This window comes from Carlito syrichta, unplaced genomic scaffold (genome assembly GCF_000164805.1).
Source record: "Carlito syrichta isolate Samal-C Ts95f unplaced genomic scaffold, Tarsius_syrichta-2.0.1 Scaffold304757, whole genome shotgun sequence".
Taxonomy (NCBI): domain Eukaryota; kingdom Metazoa; phylum Chordata; class Mammalia; order Primates; family Tarsiidae; genus Carlito; species Carlito syrichta.
The window spans coordinates 928,166-951,024 of NW_007248853.1; the positions used below are offsets into that span (position 1 = coordinate 928,166).

The 22,859-nt window shown below is 35.5% G+C and overlaps 1 protein-coding gene across 1 annotated transcript in view; it reads left to right on the top strand.

Moving 5' to 3' along the window:
• The window catches only part of LOC103263202 (myotubularin-related protein 7-like), a 68,793-nt gene that overhangs the window by 23,290 nt on the left and 22,644 nt on the right, over positions 1–22,859 (top strand). Inside the window, exons 2-4 of the mRNA XM_008060890.1 lie at positions 6,955–7,077; positions 8,780–8,942; positions 15,402–15,559. Coding sequence (XP_008059081.1) covers positions 6,955–7,077; positions 8,780–8,942; positions 15,402–15,559 — 444 coding nt within the window. The remainder of the gene's footprint in view (positions 1–6,954; positions 7,078–8,779; positions 8,943–15,401; positions 15,560–22,859) is intronic.

The following is a 22,859-nucleotide window of genomic DNA, read 5'->3' on the forward strand; positions in this document are numbered from 1 at the left end:
ATACTAATTTCATGTCTAAAAATTGTTAACCAATTATTCAAAACATATTAATTTTGAAACACAGTTGTAGAATGTTCTCAAAGGCATTTATAAGTGGTTCACAGCCATGGTGAAGGATGAGCCTGGACTTTGGAGTTAGATAGATCTTACCTCCAGGCAGATCCTTGCTACCTATTCACTGTATGACCTGGGGATATTTGTTAAGTCTCTAAACAGAATGGTGAATTGGGACTTATGTAACACTCTAACTCATGGGGTTATTGTGGGAATTAACCAAGGTCAGATATATAAAGGGATAGCACAGTACATGGCATAGAATAAATACTCTAAAAATATTTGTTATTGTTTTTATTATTTGTTATTTTGGTAATTTTTACACTAACCAAATGAGAGCTAGGATTGGCCTGTTCCATGAGATGTTGGTAGAGTTATTTTGCATACCCCCATTCTCTTCCTTTTGAAAGTCCAAAGCTTTCCTCACAATTTCTGCCATCTTCTGTGGAGGTTTGCATTTTTGTAGTCACCACTGGCATAATCTTCTGTTTATGAATTAGTTCAGACTGTAGATGGTCTTACCATCCATTTATGCATCTCACTCTCAGGACACTGCTACACATGGACCCCCGTCTCTTCCTTAATTACTCTCCCCTTGCTCAAACCATGAAGGTGTTGTGACATATAGCCAACTGTTCTGGAGATTTGTGCGAAAGAAAAGTTGATATTGCAGTAAAGCAAATGACTTCAGACAAATTCGATTAGACTTGCTCACCCCATCCCTGGGAATTATTTCCTCTGGTACTTCACAACCTAATTAAAACACTTAAAATGAGGTATAGATACTTTCTGAAATACATCAAAAGATTAACAGTGCTTGCATTTGGATTATGGTTCCAGGGGTGATTTTCTGTTCTTCCTTTTATATTTCTGACTCTCTTAACATTAAATAAATAAGTACAAGTTTCTTCATTTTTAAAAAGGCTAGTTCCAAAGCTAGAGGAGAAAGTGTTTTAGGATTAGGGAGACTTAAGTAGGATAAACAAATCCTTTCCCAATGATCTTCATCTCCTAATCCTTTAAAATATATTTCTTGCAGATCCCTCCTAATGGATTCATTTTATTTCCCATGTGTATCACAAGTACAGATGCCCTTGTTGGTAGCACTAATAGCTTTCTTCCTTTAAAATGTGTTGATATGTTGACATTCCATTCTGAAACCCTAACATGCTGTGGTCTTTTGCTGCTCTAGAGTGGAGTTGGAATGGTCAGGCTACCTGCCTCTGACTTCTGTCCAGTTGTAATCTCACTTCAACACAGTGAAATAATCCTTCTCAGCACCTGTAAATTCTTGCCTCAAGCTATTGTCATGACTTCTGATCCTGGTACTTCCAGGACTATTCCTGCTTAAGTCACCAATGCCTTCCACGTTCCTGAATCCAGTGGGCAGTTTACAGTTCTTGTCTTACTCCATCTCTGAGCAGCGTTTGACAGAAACACTTTCTCTACTGATTTTCCTCCTCTTGGCTATTATGTATTATGTAGAATGAGAAGAGAAGAGATCTGAGGAAAATAACAATGTTTAAACTTCTGAATGAAGAGGAGGAATCAGATAAACTTGCTTATTCAGACCTTTAAACATTGTATTTTCCTCAGATCTCTTCTCTTCTCACTCTTCATAATAAACTCTTCCAGTCCCAGGGTCTCCAATTTCATTTATGTGGCAAAGACTACAAACTTATCTCAGTTTCAGCAATGGTAAAAAGCACCAAGACTTTGTGTACCACAGGGAAAGAAAAAAGCACTCCCAGTTAAATGACACATTTAATTATCACATTAATATAAGGTCTATCCCATTTTCAGAAATATAAGAATGTAAAAAAAGTATACCCAAGAATTAATAATATATTTTACGTAGATTAAATGTCATTTTTAGAGCATGAATATCTAGTGTGTCTTAAGCATAGTATTCCTAAGAACATGAAAATGAGTTGCAAAAATTATGTCTTGAGAAGCCAGTAGTGTCCTGAGTCTTATCTCTACACAGAAAAGAAGCCTTATTACTGTGTATTACATAAAGCTTATTATATGTGTGAGCAAGATAAAATTCAGTTAGCCAAATAATGAGAAGGAATATTGAACCACTGGGTCTTTAAGACGGTGCCAGAACTCTAAGATTTATTCCATTTTCGGTCGTTTTGGCTATCTTGGTGGCTCCTGAACAGTGTTCTCTATCTTTATAGCATTTCTCAGATGATTGAATTCTAAGTTTTATTACTCATTTTTAAAAATTGTTACATATCGCTGGGAAATCATGCTGTTGATTTTTTTTTTTTTTTTTTCATTTCTTTTTTCCCTCTTGTGTCTTCAAAATTGCTTTTGACAGCTCTGGGACCTGTAGGAGCGATTGCCAAATTTTGAAATGTGATTTTCCTGTAGTGGCATCCAAAGCTAACAAAAGACATTTTAAAAATTCCATTAAGGATTCTAATCTACCAACATCTGTGTACCTTATTCTGTTCCACTGAGGTTTTCTAAAAATAATTTAAGTGGTATAGCTTCCTTCACTTTTGTAGGGAGAGTAATACATACCAGATAGTTTGCCTTAAAGTATTATTTTATGTTCAATATTATCCCTATACAATTTTGTTTCATTAGTCCTAAGTACAGGAACAATTATTTTCATCCCATTTTTAGATATTACTAACTGGTATATTACCCCTGAACTTCTGCTCAATTTAGCTAGGTACATTTGAGCATGCAAATAAGTTTTTTCCCAAAGAAATGTTCCAAAAATAATATATCCCCTATTTTTCTTCTCCCATAACTCTCTTTCATAATATCTTTCTTGTAGTTAGTTAAAATAGAGTGTTTAAGGACAAAAGCTTAAATAAAATATTTCAACCATGTGGGAATTTGAAAAATACTCTCCTTAAATATTGTGGGTCAAAGAAGAAATAAAAACCGCAGTTATAGACTTATCTAGGAAGTAAGAAGAATGAGGATACTATAAGTAAAGCTCCCAGGATGCAGCCAAAGATTTACTTGGAGGAAAACGATTGAATTTAAGTATACATTATTTAGAAATGATAATGAACTGACTGTTAAACCTGATAATTTAGAAACAAACAAACCAACGAATACCATGTGGCATATTCAAGCAAAGCAAGTTAAAACATTATTAACAAACAGAACCAGAAATCAACAAATTAGAAAAGAGAAAAAGCATGAAGCTGACAAATACAAGACTTGTTACTTTGAAGAAAAGCGTTTGCCTGTCTAATCACAAAAAGCAAAAAACATAATTCAGAGTATTAGGAATGAAGGAAAGGATAAGGAGAGAGGGGTCTACCCACAGATAAGGATTAAAAGATTGTAAAAATTTGAAAGTTCTACAGTAAGCAGATAATTTGTAAGGAAAAAAGATATCAAAATGAGCTTTAGTAAAAAATAGAAACATTGAACATATCTATAACCACATAAGAAACTGAAAGCATTATTAAATCTTTCTATATGAAGAAATACCTATTTTGTTTCAACTAATAAGTACTTTTTATGTTGTAACCTTCCTAACCAATTGATGTAATCATAACCATGATTAATTCATTTGATAAAAATAGGCTACTGCATACCAATTTCTCTTAAAGGTATAGATAAAAACAAAAGTGATAACTGGCAGATAAAAATGACAACTATGGCAGATAAAATACAAGGAATATTAAAATATCAATACAACAAATCCAAGTTAGTCATATACCAGGAATCCAAGACTTCTTTAAAGATTAAGAAATCTATTACTCTTATGGATAATATAGAACTAGAGTGAAAAAGCAAATATTTATCCAAATACATATTAAAAAGGCTTAACATTCACTTCTGATTTTTTTGTTTTTAGAAAGAAGGATTTACTGAGAGGACAGAAAAGCTCCCACAGTGGGAGGGGACCCGAAGGGGTTGCCCCACTTCTGATTTTTAAAAAATCAAAACTCTTAGTAAACGAAACTCTTAGTAAATGGTCACTTTCACAGTGTGATAAAAAATGTCAACCTCAAACTCAGTGGTGAAAGATTGGAAGTGTTCCCATTAAAAACAGGTACACACGAAGAGATGCTCAATATTGTTAGCCATCTGGGAAATGCAAATAAAACCACAATGAGATACCATCTCACTCCTCCAAGAGTGATTATAATAAAAAATAGAGATTATAACAAGTGTTAGCAAGGATGCGAATAAATTAGAACTCTCATATACTGGTGGTGGGAGTGTAAAACGACTTAGCTACTTTGGAAAGTAGCAGACTTCAAAAGTTCAACGAAGAGTTACCATATGACTCCATAATTCCATATATACTCAAGAAAAATGAAAACGTATGTCCATACAAAAACTTATATATGAATATTCATAATGGCATTACTTGTGGTAGCCAAAAGTAAGAAACAACTCAAATGTACATCAATTGATGAATGGATAAATAAAATGTGATATATCCATATAATGAAATATTATTGGGCAATAAAAAGTAAAGTACTGATACATTCTACAAATAGATGAACTTGGATTGAAACTTAGATCGAAAACATTATGCTTAGCGAAAGAAACTAGTACAATGTATTGTATGATTCTGTTTATAGGAAATGCTAAGACTAGGCGAATCTATACTATCTATCTATAGATTGATAGTTTCCCAGGGCTGCAGTGGTTGATAGGAAAACTGGTATGTGACTGGCAATAGGAGCAGGGATTATTTTTGGGAGGATGTTGAAAATGTTTTAAAATTGTGTTAATGGTTGCACAGTGATGGTATATACAATGCTGTGAATATACTAAAAACCATGAACAGTATACTTTAAACATGTGAATTGTATGATGTATGAACTATATCTCAAGCTATTATTAAACAAATGACAAACAACAGAAAAATGACTGCTGTCACCATGCTGTTTACTGTTACTCTGAAGTTTCTAATTAATGCCATTAAACAAGGAAAAAAAAGGAGATAAATACTGGAAAGGAAGCCAGAAAATTGCAGAAAATATTCCTGTCTACTCAAAATATTCAAGAGACTTTATTGAAAAAATTACTAGAACCAATACAAAAGTTTGGTGAAGAGGCAGTTATAAAAACTTAATACATGGCTGGGCTCGTTGGCTCAGCCTGTAATCCCAGCACTTTGGGAGGCTGAACCCAGTGGATTGCCTGAGGCCGCAGGTTCAAGACCCACGAGCCAACTTGGCGAGACCTCCTCTCTACAATAAATCAAAAATTAACCGGACGTAGTAGTGCACGCCTGTAGTTCTGGCTACTTGGAAGGCTGAGGCGGAAGGATTGTCGGAGCCCAGCAGGTCGAGGCTGCAGTGGCTGGGAGTGTGCCACTGCACTCCAGTCTGGGCAACAGAATGAGACTCCAACTCAAAAAAAATAAAAAATAAAAATAAATAAATAAATAAACAATACAAAAATTGGGCCATGGAACTACTATTCTTACTATATAAACAGTTCTGTTATAAGAAATCAGGACCACCCAGTAGCAAAGTAAATCAACAATATGAAACCATTTTCAAAAGATAACCCCATGATGGCTAGCCAAAGGAAAGAGTGTGTAGCATATTAGTAACAAAAGAAATACTTTTAAAAACCAGAAGATGATTGGAGAGGGGCACTGTTGTTGCATGAATATCTTCAATGTGCATTGCATTCACAAGGCCTTAGGAATTTTGCAATACCTCAGAGTAAATTGCATGACTAAAAAATATTTATAATATCTAATTTTTTAATTGACTTCAGTAGATCTCTAGAAATTAGGAGGAAGAGGGGTGAGACTCGCTAGAGCTATTCCTAGATGGCCGGTTTGACTCTAAGGGTTTAGAAGAGACTGAGGCAATGGACAGTCTTGAGTGCTGTTTTCTCCTGGTGTCCTGAGGAATGTTCATTAGGTTTGCTGCTCCCCTGGCTCTTCCCTGAGGTGGATGAGAATTCTGGGGCCCCCACACTAGATCAGTACCACAGCTTCTATATTAGACTAAAACATGGAGCTAATGCAATGCATTAGTCCCTAAGCTTCCCCACAGAAGCAAATACCATTTTTATTTGGGAGATGAGACTATTTTTCTGTACATGGTTGATTCTTGGCAGTCGTAGGATTGCTATGCCCTGTGGTCATTACAAGAATGTTCATCTTGTGGTTATGGGGGCTCTGTCTCATTAGTCATCATTGCTTCAGTTTTCACTTGCCCCGTAGACTTGTCGTTTCCATTACATTTCATGTGAGATGATCTCAGCGCACATATCCTTGAAATTGCTCTGCCTATAAGAGATATATGCTTGATAAAAGTTGTTTTCAGAAATCTCTTCTAACAGTTTAAATTTTAGCTGTGTGGTAAGAATTTCATTCATTAGAAAGGTTTTGTTATAAATAAATGTCAGGATCTTAAATTGATAGGTTTTCTTTATATAAATTTCTCCTGTACTCTTTTCTCCCATATGTATATTCTATTTTCTTCTAGTTTATATGGAAGAAAATAGCCTTAAGGCCATTTATGCAACTTAGAAACACAGGAAAAAGTGTCATTTTTTTATAGACCTTAACTCATACATAATCATTGTGTAAACTCAGAAATTTAATGCATACATTTTCTGTCTTAAACTAGAGACTTCATATAATTACAATGAAATAAAAGTGCTGAGCTACTAAAAACTCATGAAGGATAATCTTAAAAATAAGTCTGCACATCTTTTATGGTACATTTATAGTCATATTTTGTAATTGGTAAATTTTTATCTTTTGATACACAGAATCATAATCTGAGATCTAATTAAGGGGTCATGTTTTGCTTTTTTATTATTGGGGAGGATTCTCAGAATTATATTTCGGTGTAGGAGATTAATTACCTGCTTGCTATTTGTTCTGTGAATTTCTCTTTTGCTTTATTATAACTTTTTCCATCATACTGATTTCTCTAGGTTGAAAATGTCCGCTTGGTAGATCGAGTATCTTCTAAAAAAGCAGCCCTAGGTACTTTGTATTTGACGGCTACTCATGTCATATTCGTTGAAAATGCACCTGACACAAGGAAAGAAACATGGGTATGCTTTCCTTATTTTTGACTTTCTACATTTTTCATTGTTTGAAGTAAAATGTTTTAAGCCTCCACTCTTTCATTTCTCCTCAGGGTGAGGTGGGTGGGCTTTTGGTGTTTGGGTATTCAGGGGACTATTTCTGGAATGTCTACTTATTCATTTTAAACACAAATTATCTGAACATCATCAAAGATAGATCTAGAATAACCAGAAGATACAAGTACTTCTTGTCACAGCTACCAAGCAGAGATGATGGTCATAAGCCATATATAGCATTTTCATCCTATAGTACTTTATTTGCAGTATGCTTTATTTGTAGAAACCTTTAATGCAGCCATTCAGTGATTTTATTGTATTGTTTCCACTTTTCTGATAATTTAAAAAAAGAAAATCCAGAGAGGAGTCCCATCACTAGGTATTTCTGTTACTTAATAGTGAAACCATTAAATATTTCTTATTTTATATAGCAGCCCAACCTTGACATTACGACTGGAACAAGAAACCCTGAATTGTAGACTTTTCCCTTTACACGTTCTGTGGACAGTTATGTTTTCAGCAGAAGGTTGCAGGCACTACTTAGTGGAGAGTGAAACTTAAAGAATAAAATGCTCATTGAAGACTGAGCAGAGATCCTCCTGAAATGCCAGTGAGATGCACATCAACATGCTTTTTTATTTCTTTTTTCTTTTAAAGATGTGGGATACAATTCAGGGATAGGTATACAAATGTTCACTATGAAGGTACCCTTGTTGATATGTGCCCCCTCCTCCCCTTGGCAGATTCCCACTACTGCCAATCCTGCCTCCCTTCCTACCCACTCACTCCCTGCAGTTTCCCACATGCTTTTTGTTAAGATAAATCTCTTTCTTAGAGAGTAGAATAATTTTGCCAGAGACTGGGTGTCAGGAGGGGAGGGAGGAAATCAGGAGTTGTTGATCAAAGGTACAAAGCTGCAGATAGGAGGAATAAGTTTGAGATCTGTTACATAGCAGGGTAACTATACTCAATAGTCATGTTTTAAAATAACTGCGAGAGTAAATTTCAATGTCTTGTCATAAAAAAGATAGGTAATCAGGTGATGGATATGTTAGTTTGATTTAATCATTCCACATTGTATGATATATTAAAACATCACTTTTTACCCTATAACTGTATACAACTGTGACTTGTCAACAAAATATTAATTAAAAGTAAAATGATAAAATAAATCTCTTCTACAGCCTGCCTGACCACCAACAGTTTAAAAAACAACAATCTCATGTTGATACTGAACTTGAACATTCCATGTGGAATTGAGAAGCATGGTGGCACCTCCCAGCGGAGCCATCTCCAATTTTGTTGACTGCAAAAGTTTATTTTACTAACTTCTCATGACCTTATTTAATTTTAGCTGTTAAGTGCATTTATCATTTGTCTACCAAAATGTTCCCCTACCTGGACTTGTGCAAATTTATATGCCGAATGGTTTGCTTCAAAATAATTATACTGGATGTTAGAAAGCTTGGTATTGAAAAATAAAATAAAAAATTTAGACAGTTGTTTTTTATTCAGAACACTTCCCTTCTTGCCATCTGAGTATAGGTGTTGAGCTAGCTAAAGGTTGGGGAGTGTTTCTTGTCTTTCTTTGTGGCTCAGAGATCTGTATTAGTCCTTATCATATTTGTTAGTCATTTGTATTTGACTTATCCAAATTAACTCTTGGTTCTAGATTCTTCACAGTCAGATTTCCACCATTGAAAAACAGGCCACAACTGCTACTGGATGCCCTCTGCTAATTCGCTGCAAGAATTTTCAGATAATACAACTCGTCATACCACAGGAAAGAGATTGCCATGATGTGTACATTTCTCTGATACGCCTTGCAAGGCCAGGTAGGGCAGAAAAACCCTACATTTAATATAGACCCACTCTTAAGAAATTTACAAATCATCTTCAGGAATTTGTGTCGTGCTTAGGAATGATAGTAGTTAAGAATTATATGTCATTCTGGTTCTCAGATGAGGACAAGAGGTCTCAATGATCATCTGACACATCTTTGTCTTTTAGGGCCTTCCTGGAAGTGTTTACTATATGGGCCTCTTTCATTAATCTTAGTATTAATTTAATCTTGATGGGGGTTCTAGTTTGTTATTCTTTTGGGGTGAAATTGCTGTAAAATTCTGTCCTTCTCATACTGTTGTAATTGAGCCACCTTGAACAAGACCAAATATATAACTGACAGATTGTTTTGTGTGGGAAACATTTTTAGAAACACACTGTTCTAATGTGCTTCTCTTCCTCTCGAGGCTTTTCAGGTTTGGTCTCCATTGCTTTTTGATAATAATATGTTTCCTAAGGTTGGTGCAACTATACTTTTGTTAGCAAGTGAATATTCAGAGTATGGATATGTTGACTCATCTAAATAAAACCTCCGTAAGTGTTGTGGGAAGAATGTTTGGATTTGAAAGAAATGTTCCCTCAGTTACTGTCTTGTTCTGGTCCTCATCTTGTGGGTCTTCAGAATTATAGCTTACTATTCACTTCTGTGGAAGTGTTTCTTGTCTTCATTGTGTGGCTTATGTGATTTGTGGTGCTTTTCCTTAAAAGATATATACTTCTCAGTTTCTGGGTAGAATCCAGTGAGAAGAGTTCATTTTTATAAAAGTTAAGTGTTACGCAGAGGCCGTGAATAAGGGAAATAGGATATGTGCTTGTAGTTACTTTGCCAAATGCTTTTTGCTTCAGGACAAGAAGTTCGATTATGAACTTTTCAGGGTATTTGGCTGGGTCCCATGTTTCTTTTCAGTTGGAGTCTCACCCCGTCGCCCAGGCAGGAGTGCCATGGCACACTCACGACCACCCCAGTGTCAACCTGCTGGGGTCCGGAGATCCTTCCGCCTCAGACTTCCAAGTAGCCGGAACTACAGGTACGCGCTACTGAGCCCGGCTAATTTTTTTTTTTGCATTTATTGTAGAGACGAGGTCTCAACAAGTTGCCTGGCCTGGTCTCGAACCTGCGGGCTCAGGCAATCCACTCACCTGGGCCTCTCAAAGTGCTAGGATTACAGGCTGAACCACCAAGCCTGGCCCCATGTTTCTTAACAATGTGACCATATCCCCTGTAGGCAGCAAAGAGTTATTGGGGGGAGATGATGCTAGGCAGCCATCAAAATCTGATCATTTTTACTTTGCTTTCTTCCCCTTTAAAAACAATTGGTTGAGGCTTTTTCATCTAAGTGTGTTAAAAGAATGACCAAGCAAGCCAGAAAAGCAGTTGAACTTCTTGGAGGGTGCACTAAAATTGGAACAGAAGTTCTGGGAAGATGTACGTTAGGTTGCACGCAGCAGAGAATGTGAGAATTGTGCACTAGCAATTTCTGTGTCACTGATTAATGGATGTACCGGGCAATAAATGTGCTCTGACCGGATTAATGGGATTTAGGAATGGCCCAGAGAACTGGGAAAGGGCTGAGCAGTTGGAAGAGCAAAACACGACTATGAGGTCGTGGCCTGAGACAGCGAGCGTCAGGACTGTCACTATACAGATCCTCACAGAGAAAATTGTATTCTCTTACTTTTGAAAAATATACACTTTCTCTTAAAAGATAGAGTTTTGGGATTTACATATTAACTAAAGATCTGACTGGCTACCTTTCTTAAAAAAAAGAAGAAAATCAGAGTAATTAATTGAATTAAAGCCATCATCTGACAGGATTTAAAAAGAATCACCAACATTTTGAAACATTGGCATTAGAAGTGCCATTTTACATAAAACATGGTGCTTTAAAAAGTGTGGGAAGGGACATGGACCCTAAGAAGTTTCACAGTGTAAAGTTAAAGGCAGTGCTAACATGTTATAGGCTAAGCTTAGAAGCAGAGTTTTGAATGTGGGTGGAGGTGGCGAAAGGTGGAAGGGGTCAGACAGGAAGCAGTGGCTTTCAACTGAGGAGGGGGCAGCTCTTCAGAACCATCAGAGGATGTTTTATCACCTCCTCTAGGTTCATCAGAGTAAGGTGGTGTGTGTGGTGGTGGGGAGGTTGTGTGTGGGTCTCTGTGTGGTCAGTAAGAGACATGTACATTGAATTCTAGTAGTACAATATGGCTCACTCTGGTAATTCTGATTAGTCACCCACAAAAATCGCATACTTTCAGTTCCGCTTATGGGCACAGCTAATCGCAAGATCCAATAGAGGGCAATTTTTTTTTTTTTTTAACAAAAAAAGAAATGTTTGGGAGTCAGGGCCTGTGAAGGAGATATTTTCATTCATTTGAGACTCTGTATTTACTAAATTTGGATTTCTGGGATAAGGGTAAATCAAGTTACTAAAAAATGTTGGGAGATTTTATTGGTTTGCCTACTGTAAGCAAAAATAATGTGACCAAATCCAGTAAGGTCTTTGATTCATAGAAAAGAAAAGAACTTGGGTTAAAATGAAGGTTGTGGCTCAAATGAGAAAATAAGTGAACCCCATAGGTCCAGTGTACTAATAAGGATATAAACTTTCCTGATTAAAAGACTCTCATTTCTCAGAGGGCTTCTCCTTTTCCCATGTTCTTTCCTTCTCCTTCCTCTAATTTGCCTCCTACTGTTTATTTTTGTACCAATTATCTTTCCCTCTTTAGTGTTTTTGGCTCTTCACCATTTAAATAATTTCTTTTGTTTATTTTCTCCCTTTAACTAAGCTAGTTTTTTTTCTTTTGGTCCAATTCTTCTTCATATGTATTATGATTTTTAAAATTTTATGATCGAGGTAGTCTCATTTGCTTCCTTTATAACTTTATATTCCTCCTCTAAGTCATTGATGTTTAGTAATTTTTACAGTGGTAATTTCTTTTTTTACTGATGATACTTATCCATCCTTTTCCATTGTGTTAGCTTTAACAATCCTAATGTTTAAATTCCAACACTTGTTTAAAATAGATAGCGAAGGTGAGGCACCCTCATTATTTTTATTTTAAATATGCAAAATTCAATAATAGCTGTGTTAAACTCTAACCCCTCTCTAAATGGTCTTTCAACTACATAAGTTGCCTGAATTCAGCAGAATGTCTGGGCAATTTAATTTTCAATAGTTTCTTTGGTTCTAAAAAACCTCACATTTCTGTATCCTGATGACAATTGGTAGCTTTTCCCTTCTGCACCTTTCACCTTCTGCTGGTGCTGATTTATGTTTGCTTGTTTTTTCCATTTAAAAGTACTTTTGATTTTAATAGTTACCTGTTGTTTCTCCCAGTTAGTTTATAATGAGAAACAAGTCTCCCATGTTTTTTCCCTAAATATTCTGTTTTTATAACCTTTAGCCTGATACCTGGGAAACAAGCTAGGTTATTTTCCCTCTTTCCTAATGCTTTGTTGTATCCATATATAGTTCTTATTTTGGCAGAACGAACACCCTTTTCTTTATATGGGAGAGAAGGAGCAAAGGTTGGGTACAGATGCAGATTCATTTGTAGGATTGGTAGTTCCAAGTTGAAAGTTTCTACTTAGTGGCTTGCATTTTTCTCTGCGAAGTAGGAAGTGGGTTATCTGAGAGTGAGGGAGTTGGTAAGAACAATTTACCTTCCTGTTGATTGCTAAAAATTCTGCTATGTATTTTGAAAGAGTTCGGGGTGAGAGAAATAGAAAATTATGAGATGGGAAATATTCTGTAAAATTTACATCTGCTCTAATGGTACTTTTTGACTTCCTTGAGTAAGCAGCTCCCACGCTGCTTCTAAGGTGGCCTCTGGGTAGAAGCTTGCCCCCACTGGCAGACTGTGCATTGGCTGACAAAGATGGAAATTGTTCTGCTTCATGTAAAATTTTGGTGAAATTGGGCCTGAGGATTTGTTGATCACCCATTTCTTTAAAAATGTCTTAAACAACAAAATGTCATATCAGTGTCAATTCATTCTAACGTCTCCCAATTCAAGAGTGATCATCTTAATGTCTATTATAAATTATTCTTGCTTTAATATATGGGCAGTTCTATTGCCTCTTCTCAGTGGAAACAGGCATCAGCCCCCAAACAGAATACTATCCATAGTCATAGAGTGTTTTTTCGTTTACCCTTAAACCTACTTGTAAATGTTTAACAAAAGGAACTTAGTTTCCATTATTACCCCATATTAATTAGCTCTTCTTTCACTCAGGGGACTAAGGTTTTCTCAAGAGATTCTTTTGGCATCTTAAACAAATTGCATTTGCAGTTAACATTATGGTAGCAGAAGCTTAGGTCATGAAAATGGTACTTAGAGATGGAAAAGACTTGTCAGTGCTGAGCTTTCTGTTCCCAGAACAGGATCTCAGTTTCATACACTGCTGCCCAATTAGCTAAGATTATGATGAACTGTTTTTTACTGAAAGTGTTTGTTTGCTGTATGTTTGTTCGCGAATGCACCTGGATATATTTTCTTATTTGTTCAAAAACCAGTATTCTAAGTTTTGAAGTTTAGAAATTTGACATCAAGAGGGACTAAAATAGAACATAATTTATCTCACTGCGGATATACCACAGGCATGTTGTCTCTTAGTCACAAGAAAAATGAAGAAATCTGGTACTTAAAATATGACCCTTATCTTTCTTCTTCCATGTAGATGAATCATCTCAATAGCAATCCAAACAAGTTTGAGATCCTGAGTTTTGATCTCAGGCTGCCTGTGTATTACTGCAACCTCTTGCTGGTGGTCAGAGCCTGTAAAGGGATTCAAATGCACATGTTTAGGAGCATTAAATTGTCCACACAATGCTTTCTATAAGCTAAGGAGTAACTGGGAGAACCTAAGAAAACAAGGAGAAAGAGATCTATTGGAGAGAAACTGGAAGGTTAGGGAACTAGTACAAGGGAAGAAGAGAAAAAAGAGAAGGATCTACCTTGTGAGGCAGTGTGTGTTGTGGTGAGGAGCACACACTCTCAGCTTGATACCTTGTTTCAATGTGGGCTCTCCATTTATTAGCTGTGAGACCCTATGTGAGGGGAGCATCCTCATCCTTCTTTGGCCTCAGGTTTCTTATCTGTAAAGTGAGGACCATCAAGGTGCCTACTAACTGGATTAATTGGAACAGAATCTGGGACAAAACAAGGTCTGGGTGTCAGCTGTCTCTTATTATCATCAGAAATGCTTAGGTCTGCACTGACCAGTGTGGTAGCCATTGACTAGAGGTAACTGTTTGGTACTACTCTGAACTGAGATGTACCATTAAGTGTAAAATACGTGTGCAATTTCAAAGACAGTACAAAACAAAATGTATCAAATATTAATAATTTTTATATCATGTACATGCTGAAATAATGATTTTGGACATATGTTAAATAAAATATTAGTAAATTAATTTAACTGTCTTTACTCCTTAAATGTGGCTGTAAGAGTAATTTAGGTGACATATGTAGCTTGTTTTATATTTCTGTTGAATAGTAGTGATCTAGACATTTCCCTTACATGGCAAAGATCAGGGCAGGAAAACCAAATCCTAGATTTTACTGGAGAGAGGGAACCAGTGAGACTATCAGACTTGTCCTCAGAAACATAAAAGGCAATATGTAAGGACAGAGATACCATGACACAATGGAAAGACAACTTTTGTGATGCAGCCTCAGCTTGTATCCCATGACCATGGTACTGCGTGCTATGAATAGATTTTTTTTAATGAATCCTATAAATATGAGCAATACAGTTGTAACATTTATGGTGTTAAAAGTTCAAATGTTTCAAATGCAAACATTTCATGTAATCCACAGCTTTTCCAAATGTTTGTTATTTGTTTAAAAAACTGAACATGGAAGGCTGAGGCGGAAGGATCGCCGGAGCCCAGCAGGTCGAGGCTGCGGTGGCCGGGAGCGGCCACTGCACTCCAGTCTGGGTGACAGAGTGAGACTCCAACTCAAAAAAAAACCCAAACAAGCAAACAAAAAAAACTGAACATTGAAATGTGGAATTGGCCTGGGTCTCTGTGTACCTCTGAAAGGCCATCCCAAATCCAAGCTTGATATACATTAAAAAATTGAATTATTGATGTCTAATGAATGCATACATCCTTAATTAATTTTTATGGTCCATATTTTATGTGGGCGGGAAAATATTTTTGCTCTTAAGGAAATTGTTTTTAAAAACACAAAATGGAAAGACCTTGTTTTTTAAAAGGAATGAAACTACTGTAAAGTTGAGTCTAGATGTCTCAAGGTCTTCTTGTTATTGCTGGGAGGAGGTGGGTTACCCTGTTTACAGAGACGGGGTACTCTGGGCAGTGTGCAGGGGGCTGGGGTCTGGGATGGCCTCTGGGTGTACTCTAGTTGGGACAGAATGTTTTTGGGGAGATTTGGTTCTGACTTTGAATTAGCTTGTTTTGGCTTTATTCTCCCTTTTTTTGCAGTGAAATACGAGGAGTTATACTGCTTTTCATTCAACCCCATGCTGGATAAAGAAGAGAGAGAACAAGGCTGGATGCTTATTGATCTCAGTGAAGAATACAAGCGAATGGGCCTCCCTAATAATTATTGGCAGCTCAGCGATGTGAATAGAGACTACAGAGTGAGTGGAGGCATTGGGTGAAATCCAATGATTTCAGATAATTTAGCTTAACTTTTGTTTGATCTCCTTTTAGTTTTATAGCTCTTTGTCGATGCCCATTTGTGGATTTTTCCAGATCTGTCTTGGCTATTGACAGTTGTGTTTCCCACCGGCACCTAGAACCAGAAAGCTGGAACAAGTGCTCCTAGAGGCCACCCCTTTCAGACCTCTCCTCCAGGGGCTAAGGAACTGGAAACCCAGAGAGGCCCAGTGGCAGGCCTTATGGTCAGGCAGTTGGTGGGAGAGCTGGCCAGAATCTCATTCTCCCATCAAGTCTTTTTATAGTGCAGTGAGTGATTAGTGGGGAAGTCAGGGAGACTCTGATGGCAGTTTGGCACCAACTCCTGTGTGTGCTCACTGCGGTCTTGCTTGGTACACAAGGTCACCAAGAGGCTTCCCTAGAGAAATGTGTCTATACTCACAAGAAGCAATATGGAGAGTTAGGGAAGCCGGAGTGGCAGAATTAATCCCACAGTCCTCCCTAGTGATAGGCTTACAAATCAGTGGTGCTTTCACTGCTAATTTTAAAAATATTTTAAGTAATTAAAGTAGTGTAAGAACATCTCAAAGAGTTTGCAGAAGAGAAAAAAAACAACACCCACCATCCCATTGCCTTAACACTCATCATTTAAAATTTTCCTTCTTTTTTCTCTCTCTGCATAGGTGGATAATTTTTTTCTTATATTAGTAATGCATATTCATTGTTGAAAATTGTAAAATATACAGCAGAGAGCATTAAATTATCTGAAAATGTCGTAATCTAGAGATATCCATTACTAGGCTTGGCAGATAGTCTTCCAGAATTTTAATGTTTGTATTAATTCTCACGTATACACACACAAACCTATATATATGACATATGGTATATGATATATTTATAACAAAAGTGGAGTCATATTACGTATGCCTCATGTTTTCCTTTCCTTTATATAATATATTGAGATATTTTTCTATTGTTAATTATGTTTTATAGTATCTTTTTTAAACATTGCATAATATTAGATAGAATGACTCTATCATTCTATCTACTCTCCAATTTTTAGATGTTTAAATTGTAGTTTTTTATTATTTTAAATAGCATATAACTTCCTCATAGCCATACCTTTGCCCATATTTTAATTTTTTTTTAAAAATGGATTCCTAAAGGTGGAATTTCTATCAAAAGTTTTCACAGATTTCAGTACATATTGTCTAAAAGAACTGTGGAAAGGTTGTCGCAATTTGTATAAATTCTCAGCAGTTGTGAATGCTTGGTTCATTGTACCCTTACCAGTAAAGAGTTTAAGTTAAAAAAAAAAATCTTTTGATAGTAGGACAAGTGATTTCTCATTTTAATTTAATCTGCATGACTTGATTTCTTGAATTGTAGCTTTTTATATGTCAATTGACTATTTGTATCTTATCTCCTGATAATTGTCCATTTCTGTTCATATATTTTAATCTTGATTTTTATTTTTTGTTTTTTTTGGACCTTAAGGATTTTCTACATTACTACACAGTATTCAAATCATTCAACAAAATAACTATATAACAGTCCATCAACTGAATGTCCCATAATGTACTTAAGTATTTCCTTATTAATAGAAATTTAGATTAAGATTACTTGGGGTTTTTTTTGCCATATGAATAATTTTGGATTCAATACTTTTTGCCTATGATTTTCCCCAATTTTAGATTATTTTTCAAGAAAAAACATTCCCAGGATCTATCAAAAGGTATGCAGGGCCTACACTGTTTTTACATTTTCAAGTGGATGGGAGATTGACATTTTTGATCAATATTTCATTATTAATTTCTGTTCCCTTTTATTGAAATGAGTGCACATGCCCTGCAGGATTAGAATTTGAGGGAGTGTTTTGGTGATTTATGTCTTTATAAAACACACAGCATTAGATAAATTTTAATAAATATTTTGAGTCTGGAGAAAATGTATATTCTTTTTTACTTGGGTATAAAAATTTCATATCTATCTAAAATGAGTTTCTTTCTTGCTGTTTTGGTTCTTTTGCTCAGTTGATTTCTGACAGAGGTGTATGAAAAATTTCCCATTATGATTGTTGATTAGACATTTTCTCTTCATAATTCTCAAAATGTTTGCATTGCATATTTTAAAGTTATGTTACTTAGGCTGGGCATGGTGGCTCATACTTATCATCCCAGTACTCTGAAAGGCTCAGGTGAGAGGATTGCTTCAGCCCAGGAGTTTGAGACTAGCCTAGGCAACATAACAAGACCTCATCTCCACAAAAGATAAAAAAAATTACCTGGGCATGATGATGTGCACCTGTAGTCTACTTGGGAGGCTGAAGTGGAAGGATCTCCCGAGCCCAGAGGGTCAAGGCTGCTGTAAGCCATGATTGTACCACTGCCCTCCAGCCTGGGCAATAAAGTGAGACAACAATTCTAAATAAATAATTAAGCAATAGATAAATAAATGTTATGTTGCTTAGTACATAATGATTTAGGACATCTGTTCAGTGTGTTCATTTTATCACTTTCAAATATCCCCTTTTCCTGTGAAATTTTTAAAGTTTGAAATCTATCTTGTATGATTATATTTATACTATTTCTTTCTCTTTGTCAGAATTTGCTTGAAGGAACTTTATCTGAACGTTTTGTCTTTTTAAAGCTGAGTATGGCTAGATTTTGTTTTCTACTCTATCCGAAAAACCTCTTTTTGTGGTAAAATAATATTTATGATATTGTTCTAGATACTGTGTTATGTGTGTTCTGCCAATCATGCTGTTTCCTTTTCCATAGCTATTGCTGCATAGTTTTTTCCACTGTATTTACCATAATTATTTCACAAGTATACATCCTGTAGCTTTTCTTCCACTGATTATCCTTCATTTTTAAGAAGGTTATTTATTTATTACGCCACACACAAACTTTGAAGAATGATGGAATGAACTCCAGGGACTTGCATGTACTGTTGAAGAACAAACGCCATCAATGCCAGTTACCCCCTCCCAGATGTTCCTTCCAAATTGTCTCCTGCTTCAACATCCTGGCAGCAGCAAAAAAGTCATTGCCATTCCCTTGCTTTTGTTTATAGCCTTTCTACATTTGTAAATATAGGAAGTCTTCACTTAACTTGATAACTTGATAGGTGCCTGGAAATGGTGACTTTAGTGAAACAACATACAGCAGATTCTTGAATAACATGTTTTTTGTTCAATAAACTTTTTGATAATGATGAGAAAAAATTGTTTTGTTATACATTCTTTTGCTTAAAGTCACCATTTCCAAGAACACATGGATGATGTTCAGTGAGAATTTACTGTGGAAATACATGTGTTATTGTTTTGTGTTTTGATACTATCTGTATGTGGTATTACATATGCTGTATGCAGTGTTCTGAAACTTGACTTTTCACTCAACGTTGCATTTGTGGGATCTGCTTCATTTAACAAACACGTACATAGTTACCACATGCCAGGCACTGTTCTAAACACTTGATGAATATTAGCCCATATTAGTTCTAGGAAGTAGTAGTATTATTGTCTATACTTTACAAGTGGAGAAACTGACATAGAGAGATTAAATAACTATGGCATAAAGAGGTTGGTAATTGTTGATACCTATAGCTCTAATTCATTCATTCTTCACAGCTGTGTTGTATTCCATTTTACAAGTATACCGTAGTTTAAAAAGTATTCCTTTTTTTTCTTCCTTCTCTCTTTCTCTTGCTCTCACTTATCTTTCTTTCTCTCCTTCTCTCCTCCCTTCCCTGTCTTCCATTTTTCTTTTTTTGTGTGTATATTACTGTCATGAAAAAGCTATTAAATGGTTGTATATGTCTTATAGTATATTATGAATTTCTACCTAGGAGTAGAATTTCTGAGTTAGAGATTATATAGATTTGATCTTTATGAGATTCTGGTAAATTCTTTTCCAAAGTGTTTGCATGGACATACAGACCTGCTTATAAGATATAAGAGCTCTCATTATTCCATAGACTACCAACAGTTGGTATTGACAAGATATTTGCTAGTATACATATTTGTTGACCCAGCTGTCTGACTTCTGGGAATTTATTCTATAGATATAATAGCCTACACATACACATACACAATAATGCACAAGGTTTCTTGAAGCATCATTTATAATACCAATTACTAGAAGAAACCCAAATTTCTTTAGTAAGTGACCGGTTAAATCATTTTTTGCCCTATCCATATAATTAAATTAGTGTATAACCATTAAAAGAAATGTGGAAAATGTCTATGTACTGATAATAAGGAAGGATTACTAAAATATATTAGGTTCAAAAAAGCAAGGCACAATATAATTAATATAGTATGATATCTTGCATCTTTAAAAACTCAAAATCATTTGTCATTAGTAAGATGTAAATCAAAACCCAGTGTGACAGCACTTCATACCTACCAGGATGACAATATGTTTTTTAAAAAGGAAAACAACAAATGTTGACGAGGACATGGAGAAATTATAACCAGTGTACATAGCTAGTAGGGATGTAAAATAGTATAGCCACTGTGGAAAACAGTTTGCCAATTCCAGGCAATTTCATTCCTATGGATAATCCAGAAGAATTGAAAACAGGTACTCAGACACGTATACACAAATATTCACAGCAGCACTATTCACAAGAGCCAAAAGGTGAAACAACCCAAATGTCCATCCTTAGATGAATAGATAAATAAAATGTAGTACACACACACACACACACACACACACACACACACACACACACACACACACACACACAAACTGTATTTGCTCAAAACTGATAATCTAGAGAGTTGGTGGGAATGGGATAGGTAGAACACAAGGATGAGAATGAGATTTCCCCTATTTATCATTTTGTATTGTTTGTTTTTCTTTCTTTTTGAGTTGGAGTCTTACTCTGTTGCTCAGACTTGAGTGCAATGGCAGGATCATGGCTCACCACAACCTTAAACTCCTGGGCTCAATTAAAAAATTTTTTTTGTAGACAGTCTCACTATGTTGCCCAGGCTGACCTTGAACTCCTCCCCTTGGCTTCCCGAAGTGCTGGGATTTCAGGAATGAGCCATCATATCTGGCCTGTTTTATTTTTATAGCCATGTGAATTTATTAACTAATACAAAAGTTAACTTTGAACCAATTTGATTGGTATGATGGATCTTAGTGTGAGTTTTGTATTGCCCTCATCACTAGTGAAGTTGAACTTGTGTTTATTGGCCATTCCTGTTGACTCTTCTGTGAATTACCTATACACATTTTTGCTTTTCTATAAAGTCATTTGTGTTTTTCTTATTGATTTGTAGAAATTCTTTATATATTCTAATAATAATCTGTTATCATTTATAACTGTTGTAAATATCTCCTCTCAGGAGATACTGGTGTACTATTTCTAAGGTCTTTTGATCCTTAGAAGATTTGAGTTGTCAATCTTTCGTATTGTATTTTGTGTTTTAGCTGTTTAAAAAAATCCTGGTCTGTTTGCTAACCTTTGTCCTGATTTAATATTGTATAATTTCTATAATTGCATTTTCACTGCTTATGATTATTATAGCTTTATGACAAATCTTGATATCCTGAAGGTCTAGTCCTTCAACATCATTCCTTAGAATATGTCGAATTTATAGATTATTTGGGATACAGTAGACACTCTCATCATGCTGACACTTCTTTATAACTGCACTTAAATATAATAATCATAGCCTTATATAATATCTGGCTAATGTCAGCAGACTAGCTTGCTCTCATACTGATCTTTGCAGTGAGGTTTTAGCCTTGAAATGAAAGAAAGGAAAATCCAAGTTTAGTAAATGAAGTTGGATATCTTTTTAAAAATAATATGACACATCCTTGGGCAAGGAAGAAAACTGGGCTTACCCACATCTTGTGGAATAATATTTTCTTGAAAATAGAGGCTCTTCCTGTTTTTGATGAGATTTCCTTCTAGAATTTAGTATGAATGACTCATACTCATTCACTTTCAGTCCTACCTTGCTCAGACTGCAAAACATGAGTTGCTCAGCGTTTCTGTTCCAAAGTAACACACAGCAAAACAAAACTAACATTCAGCTAACTGTGTTGAAACAGAAAAGGGAAAAATCTAGGGTATTTTCTGATTTTGCAAGTATTATGGAAATAAGGAAGAAGAATTACCAGTTTAGAAGTAGAATAAAAATTGTGTTCTTTCAGAAAATTTATGACCAACATTCTATCCTAATTCTTTTTAATTTTAATTTCATGGTTAAGAAAACATTTACCTTTTTCTCCCTTCTTTTACACGTGTTATCCTATTTCTTCTCACAAATCCTTTAAGGTTGATGGGGCAAGTAGTGTCATGTGATGGAGGAGAAACTGTAGCCTGTGGTGGAAATGACACCAGATATAGAGAATGGAAACTTAGGTTCCAGGACCAGTTCTGCCATTTTCTATTTGTGTGGTCTTGGGCAGGCTAGTTATTATTTTCGTCATCTCTATCATTATTACTACTATCTTTATTTATAAAAACACTTGCTTTTGGTAGTCTAGCTCTCTAAGCTAAAATCTCCTTTTATACCTAACCCTTGAAATTATCTTTATTTAAATAACATAATTGGTATGCATTACTAGGTTAAAGTTTTAATATAAGTCTCTTAGAACAAAATTGAAAATATAATTCAAACCAATTATTTTATTAATGCTTGTTTATTTCTACTCTCTGCCACTATATTTTGCATATTATATATTATTTATGTATAAATAATTTTATGATGTTCATATCCATCTTCCCCCTGTTCATCATAAATTCCTTGAAATAAATTTTAGGTCCGGAAAGTTTAAGAAGAAAATAGTCTGCATAAATACCTCTCAGTTCCTGACAAGTAACTCTTACTCCAGAGTGCTCAACTGAGTGATTGGTCCTTAGTAAATACAGAGGTATGATTAAGACCTCTTGGATGGCATCTTGGATGACTAGTACCCTGCAACAGTAAATGCGTTTACCAGAAAGTTATAACCAGGTCAACAAAGATTGTTTGTCCTAGGAATATAAAATCTTCAAGGCCCAAAACTCTCTTATTTATTTCTGCCCTTGTGATGAACAATAATGCCTGGCATATAGTAAGTACTCAGTAAAAGCTTGTGAATGAGTGAAAGAATCACCAAAAATATTCCTCTTGGCAGAAACCACAGCAAGGCATGTGGGTACCCCAGGCAGGCTAATTTATTTAGTAGAGAACAAGGAAAAATGTTTTCTTATTCATTTAAAAGAAAGCCAAAATGATTAATGTACTACTCCACTTTCATTAACTAAGGCAAC